The sequence below is a fragment of the Rattus norvegicus genome, chromosome 1 (assembly GCF_021556685.1).
Source record: "Rattus norvegicus strain SHRSP/BbbUtx chromosome 1, alternate assembly SHRSP_T2T, whole genome shotgun sequence".
NCBI classification, from domain to species: domain Eukaryota; kingdom Metazoa; phylum Chordata; class Mammalia; order Rodentia; family Muridae; genus Rattus; species Rattus norvegicus.
Window position 1 is genome coordinate 209,176,191 of NC_141534.1, and position 10,718 is coordinate 209,186,908.

Genomic DNA, 10,718 nt, shown 5'->3' on the forward strand with positions numbered 1-10,718 from the left:
TTAAAATGTGATTTATATACTCAGGTTTTCAACCCACTTAGACTTGAATTTGGAAGATCTGGCTGGAAGTAGAGATGGAAGAATACAATTCCTAGGACAACTGCTAAAGTATTTATACGAAGAACTATCAAAACTACAGTTTTGCTGGGCTGTAGAGCTGCTCTTCAGAAGACCTGCACCCACATGGCAGCGAGCACACAACTGTCTGTAACTCCAGTTCCAGGGGATCTAACGCCCTCTCCTGACCTCCTCAGGCAACCGGCACACATATAGTATACATATTTATATGCAGGCAAAATGTGTATTTTATCCATACACATAAAATAAAAATAAATCTCTTTTAAAGATACAAGTTAGGGTCAAGCAAGCTGGCTCAATCAGTAAGAGTGCTTGCTGTCAAGCATGATAACCTGAGCTCTCTCTCTCTCTCTCACACACACACACACACACACACACACACACACACACACACACACACACACAGAGAGAGAGAGAGAGAGAGAGAGAGAGAGAGAGAGAATATAAAAAAAGAGGTTTTCAGGTTTTTTGTTTTGTTTTGTTTTGTTTTTGTTTTGTTTTTTTTTTTTTTTTTTTTTTTTTTTTTGAGACAGGGTTTCTCTTTCTCTATAAGGCCTTGGCTGCCCTGGAACTCACCGTGTAGACCAGACTGGCCTTGAACTCAGAGATTCTTCTGCCTGGGCCTCCCAAGTGGAGTGATGGGACTAAAAGCATTTAATCCCAGCATGCTCCACCCTGCTCCAGTGATACACCTGAATTTGCTATTGCCTTAATATACCAGGCATATTCTAGCAAAATGAAGTCACCTCTTTCTAACCAATATGCAAACTTGGCCTTTGACCCTGATCACAGGGAGCCAATGGCTTTGCTGCTGCCCAGCACCACCCTTCTATCAGTGAGTACCCTATAGCTTGTACCCTGTGCAATCCTTGATCTGTCTTTGTTTCTGCAGCACTTTGGAAACTGTCCGTAGACCCTGGGACCAACTCTTTCACAACAAAGGGGAAACAGAGAAATTAAAAACAGGCAGCAGAAACAGAAGGCATTAAAATGATAGACCTAAAGGCAAACATCTCAATAATTACATTAAATGAAAAGACTCAGCGTATTAATAAAAAAAAAAAAAAGGTTGGCAGGGTATTTCCAAAACTATGTATGTTAACTGAGCATGACAGCACACACCTCAATCCTAGTGCCCATTAGGCTGAGGCAAGATGATTGCAGGTTCAAGGGCATGGGGAACGATTGGTCAGTGAGCAGGACTCTATCCCTGGCAACCCCATGCCATGAAATGAGGTCACTGGCATGGTCTGGCCAGGCTCTGCACCTTTCCTGCTCTTTTCCAGCTTGGCTACCTCACCATTCCAAGCCAGAGGGCAATCCAATGTCCTATGGCCACCCCAAGGAGAAACAATTTAGCCAATGCCATCATTTCTATGTTCTAGCAAAATCGTCAGAAGTGCAGATACACAAGAAAGTAGCTGATCACTAGCGTCAGAGCCAGACCACAAAGGGTGAAGTGCTGAGTGAGTGAGACTCCCTCAGAGCACTGGCCACTGCCAGGGCATGTATTACGTCCATGGTTCATTCAGAGAGGGAAGTACATTGCCTTGACCCTGAGGACACGGGTCTTGGTTTCCAGGTTTCTGCCATTCCTGCAAGGTTACCTTGATGAGTCGGAACCTGATGCTGAACCTTGGGCCACCCCAGTTCAGGGGTAGTTCAGGATACCACCTGGTGGAAGGGAGGAATAGACATTTAAAACTCTGAGCCCTCATCCACTCTTCAACCGAGAGAAGCAAAGTCCAGTGTCAGGAGGACTGGCCTCTCCTGAGAGCCAATGTGATCTCCCTCATCCCCATACTCTGGTCCTCCCACGATCACACTAGGCCTGCTACTCAGGATTGTTCTCCTTACATACTTCTCCACAGGTCTGCTGAGGCTCCTGAGAGGTAGAGAAATCCAGAAAGCCACAGACCAAAAGAAACGCGAGACCCTACCTTTGCATCCCTGCCAGCAGCATGAGTGGACAGGTCCAGCCAGGAGCCCCTGTCTCTTACTAACTGGAGAGGTAAACAAGGACATGGCCAATCACATGTCCTGGACACAGCCCTGCCATGTCACCAACACCTGCTATATATTACTCTACCTGATATTCTTCCCGGCCCATATTTCTCGTTTTGTGAAAAGCTTTTCCCCAAGTCCACCGCACGTTTAGGATAAGGAACTGCGCCCCACCTTTTCAGGGAAAAGATATTTAGAACATTAGGTGTCAGAATTGGGGAAGATCAGGAGCAGGGACAGTAGAATCCCCAGAGGAGTCACGAACAAACCAGGTCAGCCTGGTTTTCCCTCCCAGGACCAGACATAGAGTAGGTAATGTCACGAATATAACTCCACACAGAGATCATCCAAGGTAGCCCTGACCCTGCAGCCTCCCTGGGTATCCGAATTTTAGGTTTACAAATGGAAGGTGAAACAAGAATATACACACATGAAACAGACAAAAATAAATAAATAAATAAATAAATAAATAAATAAATAAATAAATAAATAAATAAATAACGAAAGAAGGAGAAACAGAATCTCTTGAGGCCAACATTAAATCTGAGCTTCAGCCAGGCATGATGGATGGTGCATGCCTTTAATCCCAGCACTCAGGAGAAGGAGGCAGATGGATTTCTGTGAGTTTAGGAACAGCCTGGTCTACATGGACATGTGGCTCCTAGGACAGCCAGAACTACACAGTGAGACAGTGTGTCAATAAACAGATGGATGGATGGGTAGATGGATGGATGGATAGATAGATAGATAGATAGATAGATAGATAGATAGATAGATAGATAGATAGATAGACAGACAGACAGACAGACAGACAGATAGATATAGATGGATGGCAGTGTTTCTCCCAGCCTTATTAAGAAAAAGGAGCATGTGATGCACACAGCCGGCCAAACCTTCTTAGGAAACACAGCAGAGGGACCCAGAGCCACATCCTGTGTCAGGAGCCCAAAAGTCTGGAGGCCTGGAGGCAAAGATAGGGAGAGGCCAGGAGCAAAGTGAAAGGAATGTCAGAAGGGATGGGAGTCCTGAGCAAAATGGAGGGGTCCAGAAGGAGGGGTGATGCTGCCGAAGGGCCTTTCCTTATAGAAAATAGCCACAGCCTGTGCTGGTTACTCCTAGGCATCAAGTCCTAAAAACGAGGGGCTAGCACCCAGGTGGCAGCCAAGGAGAATGATATTGGCAAACAAATGACACACAGTGAGAAGCACTCTCTGTAACTTACGCCCTACAGAGAGGGCACCAGGACTAAACTCCATGTGCAAGTAAAGCCCTACAAAGTGACACAGCTGGCCGGTGAAGGTGCAAGGCTAAAGGGCATGACCTGCCTGCTGTAAGCACAAAGTACTCCTGAGGGGAGACCAGGAATGGGGGTGGGGAGGAGAGCAGAGCCTCCAGTAGTATGGAGCCAGGTGTACAGCCCCTCCGTCACAGACTAGCCCTCCTCCGTAGAAGACATTGGTTTGTTTGTTTGTTTGTTTGTTTGTTTGTTTTATAGAACTAACTTTATGACTACCACAGGCTTTACCCTGTTCTAAACCTCTGAGACAACAGTCCAAAGACTGAAACCCTATGCACACAACAAAATAAATGAACCAGGATGAAACCAAACTTCAACCACTGGATGCCTGAGATGGTTCACCCTCAAAATGTAGAAACAGGGGTTGGGGATTTAGCTCAGTGGTAGAGCGCTTGCCTAGGAAGCGCAAGGTTCAGTCCCCAGCTCCAAAAAAAAGAAAAGAAAAAAAAAATGTAGAAACAGCAGTGTCCTGAGTGGCTTACTGCTTGCTTGGGGCATGGTCCTAACTCAGCCTGGGCTTCCCTGCCAGGGACTGACAGTACTAGTGGGCACGGACATTTTCTCTAAGGTACTGTGACCTCTCCTCTGGTCCACACAGGGCCCTGTGATATAGGTCACACTGTATGGCCATTGCTGTTTCTAGGGTCTAGTCCCGCTTAGCAGTTCTTCTTTTCCTTTTACAAGAAGTGGCTCGTGCCCCTGCTTATGCCTGCACCTGCACCTCCAGGCAGCTGTCACTGCGTACGTAGGGCACAGCACTGAGGATGAACTGTGAACACGGAGGTGCGGCTAGGAGCTGGTGGGGAATCCTAGCTCCTGGTCTTCCCTGGACCTGACTCCTTCATGGCTTTACCCTGGAACCCCATAATCTTGGCAGTGCTGCAGCACACCATCTCAGGAGCACATGGCCCTCAAGCCTGGATCTTCCAAGCTACTACTCCAGCTTAGCAGAGACAGGTCTCCATGTGCCGGAAGCCCATAAAAGAACAGGACCAGCAGGCAGTTCCCAAGGTGGCTGCTCCCCTCTTCGACCTACTTTCCAGACCTCCTTCCAGAGGCTGCTGACACAAGGGGTCCCTATCCTCTGGCTTGAACTCTGGTATCATAGCCACACATTCAATTTCCCTGGGGCCTCTGGCAGGCCCCCAGGAGACCTCAGCCATCTTGGGTGATCTCCTCCCATAATGATTTTGATTCCTGAAAGCAGAAGCCACTGCCTAGGCATGGGCCAGGTTACTTCTGTCCTGACAATGGTCCTCAATAAGGAAGATGCTATTTGGGTACTGTTCCAGTAGCCGATCAATAAGCAGCACACTATCCAAGGTAAGTAGACAGCCTCTCACGGCACAAAATAGCTAGGCTGGGTGACAGCCAGCTAACTAGTGACAATTTATAGCACCTTTCCTTCCCTGTTCTGAACCACTGGACTGTCTGCTGTAGATGGTCTCGGGAATGTCAAAGGATCCCCTTGTGTCCCCATCAGCAGAGAACCCTCCGTGCATGAACAAACGCAGGGGATTCATTCCTGCTGGCTATTCAGCAGCTCTTACCATCTATGGCCAAAACCCAGGTGACAGCCAGGAACCTATCCATGTCCTCCCTGATCCTGAGCCCAAGGGGCAGCCACAAACCTCCATCCCTGTTCCTTACCAGCTACATGGGCCCAACTAGCTGCTCAAAGCCTATCCACCACAGTCCTTCCTCATAGGCTACCCGGCCCTTCAGAAACCAGGACCTAGTGGAGCAGCAAGTCTAGGTAGGACTTGTGTGGGTGTTCTTCCTCCCTTCTCTGAGGCTTGGGTAAGCCTCTGACTCCTGGGACACCTGCCACTGTTTTCAAGGTATGGCTCCCCGACTCTGGAAAAAGCCCTGCTTGTGGGCTATAGGCTCTCAGGATTGTACGAGTGGGCTTCCGGCCATCCTCTACTGGCTTCTAGCTTACTATAAAAATGAAGTAAAAGAGTATACAGTGAATGAAGGGGCCTGCTTCATCCACAAAGGCACTGAGCTGGACCTAGAATAGAGGTTTGCGGGCAATTGTGGGCAGAAGACCCTGAGTAACTCTGTTTTTTCATGAGGACAGCGCAGAGACCAACTGTCTAGGGCTCCTGCCATTACAGCAGTGGAGTGAGAATAGGCAGGGAGTTTCCTTGCTCTATAGTACCAGTTGCCCAGCCCAGGGGTGTGACTGTCCTAGGAACTGCCATGCCTCCCAAGAAGACCCAGGAGAGCCCATATCTAAGAGATGAGCTAGACTCTAAGAGTGATCCTCTTGCTGTCCTACCCACAGCACAGACCAAAGTCTGAGCACGTACCATGGGCAGACCCAGCCAGGACAGAGCCAGGGAAACTCTGAGCATTGGCAGGCCCTATTTCAGGGCAGCTACAAGCCTGATTAACAGCCTCATGGGATTCCCTCTCTACAGAGGACCCAAGGTTGTGCTCGGGCCATTGTTCCCAACCTGGACAGGTGATATCCTCTGATGCCACTGTATCTGCAGACCTCCTCAAGTACCCCTGAAGCTCTGGGATATCTACATTCTAGAGGATGAGGTTGTGGTCATGACCATGGTGGGGAAAAAAACAGTCCTCAAGGTACATAGAAGTCACTCCTCAAGTATCTAGTACAGACCTTGGCTAGCTAAGGGCCACACTCAAACCCACTATCTACTTCTCTAACCCTGAATGAGCCAGCCATGAAGGGTGGGCTAGCCAGGTGTGGTTAGCTGGGCAGGGTACAAGGTATTGTCCCAAGTACTAAGCCCATCCCACCCCCAACCCCCGACCCCAGGTAAGAGTTGAGGGTGCTTTCCTGGCAGGATCTCTCTTTGACTTTGAGATGTAGTAGCCTCAGCAAGACAGACCTGGGCACAGGCAGGACATGGACAACAAACGACCTTTTCCAGTGCCCAGCCCAGAGTCCATCTATGCACCCTGGAAAGTTTCCTGAAGCCTCTCTGTAAGACTTGCTGCTTCAGGCTGGGCAAAAACTGAAGTACCATCAGGCCTGTTATGGAGTAAGGGGTAAAGTGTGTTATGCTTCCCATGTTAACTCTAGTTTGAGTCCCTTCCCAGGGCAGGCATGCCTAGGCCCCAGAAGCTCTGCCCCATGTTTTCCACCCTACTACTTCCAACAGGAACACTAAGCTCCTGTCTACCCTTACAATCACAGCCCAGAATGTACCCAGCCTGCTAAAACTCCCAAACAGGGACAAAGACAACTCCTAGCATAGCAGACCCTATCTCCAACCCACGTTGGGTTTATGACCAACAAGGCTCCAAAGGAGTCATTGAAGCTTCAGATGATACCTCAGGAGCCTCAAATACATGTGGACAAGGAAAGCTGAACATTTGGCTGCTGTGGAAGAGAGCAAGTGTAGGGTCCCACTGCCCAACTACTCAGTAGCAGGCTCTATATCATGTCTATTGGAGCCTCCTTACATTCCAGGTGTCCTAAAGAAAGGGAGTTCACCCAACTCCACCTGAGTCTGGAGAGGGTAAAGGGCACCCACCATGGGCCTCAGTGGCCAGGATGAGGACCAGGATAAGTGGATGGACCCTCCCATAGTCATGACTAGTGCTAGAATGAGGCACTAGCATGGCACACCCTTTGGGAGCAGTGAGCAGCTATCTGACCTGTATGTGCCTCGCAGGCCTATATAGATGACTTAGAGAACACCTGTACACCTCAGAGAAATGGTAGAAACCAGTGAGGCAGTTTCTACCCACTCAGGAAGTTGAGATTGGCAGGCTCCTAGGCACCAGTTAGACAGAGGTCTGAGGGTACACAGAAAATATCAGGTCCCTATTTCCAGAGTCCTAGGATCTCCACCACTGGTCAGAGGGCTGCAGGATGTTGGGGCAGGGCAGGTCTCACACTGTAATCCTTGGGGCTGTATTTATTTTATGGGCCCAAGAATGCAGGAGACATGTTTTCTGCTGGAGACAAGGGATGCCCCCTTACTTTCGAAGCCGTCCTCTTCCCATTAGTTAAAGGACAATAGGTCACCTTTCATATCACCTGACTATTCTTGTGTTATTTATAACTTTCTGCAGGAAACACAAGACAGTTGAGGCAGGCAGAAGAGAAGGGCTGCACAGTCCCAGGTCCCAGGCCAGCCTCCCCAGCCTCTTCTAGAAACAGGAACAAGGCAGATGATAGATCCCAGGTCCCCAGTATCTTCTGTGAGGCCACAGGCACTACACCTCCTACTTCCAGCCAGAGACAAGTCAAGACCATCAAATAATTTACTGTGATTCAACATGTGCCCTCATAGGCGCCCAAGGGAGCTGAGAGGGGCGGAGGACTTGGGTGCCAGTGGCAACAGGGATAGTTCATGACAGTCTGTTCAAATTGTCCATGCGAAGGTCTTGGTCACATCTGTCCACCATCCCTGGACTGGACTGGCTCCAGCATCGTTTCCTTCCTTCCCTCCTCTTTCCTTCCTTCCGACAGCACCTCCTCCCTGCATCCGGCACCTCCTCGTCCTGAGCCTGTGCCGGGACGGGCACAAAGGACATGACTGACTGCAGGCAGGGGGATTGGCAGAATTGGGGGAGCAGGGACATCAAAGTGGATATGAAGTTCATCTGGCTAGCTGAGGCCACTGCCCCAGATGTCTTGCTGGTCCCTGCCTCACCTGGTGTCAGGACAGCACACACTTGCAGCTCATGCAGCCAGGGCCACTCTCATCAGGCGGGTTCAGTTTCCGCAGTTTATGCTGCCGAATCTCACGTACTAGTGTGTAGAAGGCATCCTCCACACCCTGGGAACAGAGGGACTGGATCAGAGAGGACTCTGAGGAGGAAAGGGGTGCTCTGCTCTCTGGGTAAGAAACTCCCTGACTGGATCAGGTAACACCCCAATGCTGGAGGCTCCCTTCCTCAGCTGCAAAACCAAAATAAATAGGGAGCTGGGCTCTGGCCATCTAAAAAGTACAGGCCACTCTCTTTAAGCAGGTCCACTCCTGAATACCACTGAAAAGTCAGAGCCACTCTCTTTAAGTAGGTTCACTCCTAAATACCACTGAAAAATCAGAGCCACTTAACTCAGACTCTCCCAGACCCCCAGTATGTCTCAAGGTTAACAACCTAACAACACTTAAGGGCTTAAAATAGCAAATCTCCATAGGACACTGGAGACAAGAAGAACTAGGCCCCTGGGTCACCGCTCCGGCCTGGCTCAGGGCAGCTCTCTCCATGGACCCCATCCTGCCCTGGAGCTATGTCAACCCAGAACTTTAGGGCATAAGCCCAGACCCTGGCCCTTGCCTCCCTCACAGCCCTGCGGTCTGGAAGACTTACAGCATGAGGGCCGCTGGGTCACATGGGTCACATGGGTCCCGGGGGGTCCCAGAGGGTCCCGGAGCTGGAGCCAGAGCCAGAGCGGCTGCCCTGTGTTGAGGGAGAGGGGCGATGAGCTCTGCTCCCTGGCTGGGGTGGGGCATGGTGAATCCTTGACTAGCTGTGGAGAGGGGAACAAGCTCACCTGCCGGGTCTTGGCTGATGTTTCAATGTAGGGGATGCCATAGCTGCGAGCAAGGTCCTGGGCCTGCCGAGACTCAACAGTGCGAGCGGCCAGGTCACACTTGTTGCCCACCAGCACCATTGGCACATCATCTGAATCTTTCACCCGCTTGATCTGCTCCCTGGAGGGGGATGGGGTGTATATGAGCCAGCTAGCAGACTGCAGGCCTGACTGTGTCCAGGACATTCAAAAAAAGACATAAAGCCTCAGTGTGCACACAGAACCTTCCTCACATATGCCATGGGCTCACGGGCTAGCCATAGGTGGCTCACCTGTACTGATGGATGTCTTCAAAGGACTTGGTGTTGTTGATGGCAAATACACAGAGGAAGCCCTCCCCTGTGCGCATGTACTGGTCCCGCATGGCACTATACTCTTCTTGACCTGCTGTGTCTAAGATGTCCAGTAAACACGTCTCCCCATCAATGACTACCTGTTTCCGGTAGGAGTCCTGCAAAAGAACACAGCTTAAGGGTCCTACCTCTTCTTAGACAGAGAATCCACAGAGCCAGCCTACCCTTGCACCTCTCATACCCTGATGGATCAGGTAGGAATCAGACCCATACCAACTTCAAGACCTGGTTGTTTGGGACTCTAACCCATGACCACTGCCAGAGCCCACCTCTGGCAGGTAGTCAGAGCTCACCTCTATAGTGGGATCATACTCGTCCACAAAATGGTTCTGGATCAGCTGGATGGTCAGGGCACTCTTTCCCACGCCTCCAGCGCCCACCACCACAAGCTTGTATTCTGTCATCGCTTCTACAGGGGCTGCCAAACCAGGAGCTCCTGCCCCACCTGCCAATGAGAATCACACTTAGCCAGGCCCTAGCCACTTGAGACTGCTAATAGATGCCTAACCCAAGGGCTCTCTCCAGCACTGAGTAGGCAAGCAAGCCAGTGGCCCGGGTGATCACCTGTGGCACCTCCACTCGAAAAGGGAGGACCCCCACCCTCCTCCAACAGCACTTAATGGCTGTGTGAGGAAGCAGGGAGAGGCCCCCAAGGCAGGGCTGACAGCTGAGAGCTTCTCCCAACCACGCACCCAAATTAGAAGTCGCTAGGTAGGCAGAAACTCTCAACTGGAGGCGCCTGAGGGCTGAGGCCACCCCCCAAAAAACAGGTCCTGCCACGGCGGCCTTAGCGTGCCCAGGCAGGCCAATGCCAGCCTACAACCGGCTCCGGCCCGCCGGCATGTGGGTGCAACCTACAACTATTTACTGAGCGCCTACTGCATGCCAGGCGCGGTCCCGGCAGCGGGGGAAGGGTAGCTGGAGAAGGACCCTGCCCTCCACTAAGACAAACCTTCCACAAGGGGCCAGGGAGCCTTCACAGAGGGGTGGGAGGAAGCTGAGGGTGTGGGAAGCAGGTGACTGCAGGAACGCGAGGAGTAGCTGGGAGCAGAAGGCCCTGGTTGGGGCCCAACGCGGGTGTCCTTGTGGCCCCGAGGCCGGAGCGTGATGGCCGCGGGGCGCAGAGTCTCCGGAGGCCCGGGCGGCGCCTCGCTGGGAGGACGGCCACAGGCAGAGCGAGCCCGGCCGCAGAGGCGGGCAGCCGGACGCTAGGCACGTTGCTGGGCCGAGAGAAGCAAGGAAGCACCGATCACCTGCGCCCCGCACCCCACCCCGTGCCCGCACTCACCGCTTGCTGGCGCGACTGCCCCCGGGGCCGGGGCCGGGGCAGGGCGGGGGCGCGGACGGGCGCCGACTGGGCCCGCGCATGGGCTCCGTCCGCGGCGGGTGCGGCTCGGGCTGCGGGCGCCGGGCGCGGACGGCGGGGACTTGGCCGGGCCCGCGCTCGCCCCGCCCCGCT

At 51.9% G+C, this 10,718-nt stretch overlaps 1 protein-coding gene across 7 annotated transcripts; it reads right to left on the reverse strand.

Moving 5' to 3' along the window:
* Positions 1–7,389: 7,389 nt before the first annotated feature.
* On the reverse strand, positions 7,390–10,689 carry Hras (HRas proto-oncogene, GTPase). Of its 7 annotated transcripts, none has more exons than XR_015687435.1 (7): positions 10,548–10,689; positions 9,553–9,704; positions 9,179–9,357; positions 8,868–9,027; positions 8,684–8,773; positions 8,020–8,145; positions 7,610–7,873 (listed from the first exon to the last, which is right to left on the reverse strand). XR_015687435.1 is itself a non-coding variant. In NM_001130441.1 (6 exons), the coding sequence occupies exons 2-5, from the start codon at positions 9,661–9,663 to the stop codon at positions 8,026–8,028; spliced, it is 570 nt and encodes a 189-aa protein (NP_001123913.1). In that variant the 5' UTR covers positions 9,664–9,704; positions 10,548–10,672; the 3' UTR covers positions 7,390–7,873; positions 8,020–8,025.
* Between the last annotated feature and the right edge of the window lie 29 nt (positions 10,690–10,718).

Excerpts from the sequence above, each read along its gene's own strand:
- Hras (NM_001130441.1), bottom strand. The coding sequence starts at position 9,663 with ATGACAGAATACAAGCTTGTGGTGGTGGGCGCTGGAGGCGTGGGAAAG. Across the intron at positions 9,358-9,552 it reads AGTATGATCCCACTATAGAG|GACTCCTACCGGAAACAGGT; the intron begins GTGAGCTCTGAC and ends GTTCTTTTGCAG. Across the intron at positions 8,146-8,867 it reads CATCAGCCAAGACCCGGCAG|GGTGTGGAGGATGCCTTCTA; the intron begins GTGAGCTTGTTC and ends CTCTGTTCCCAG.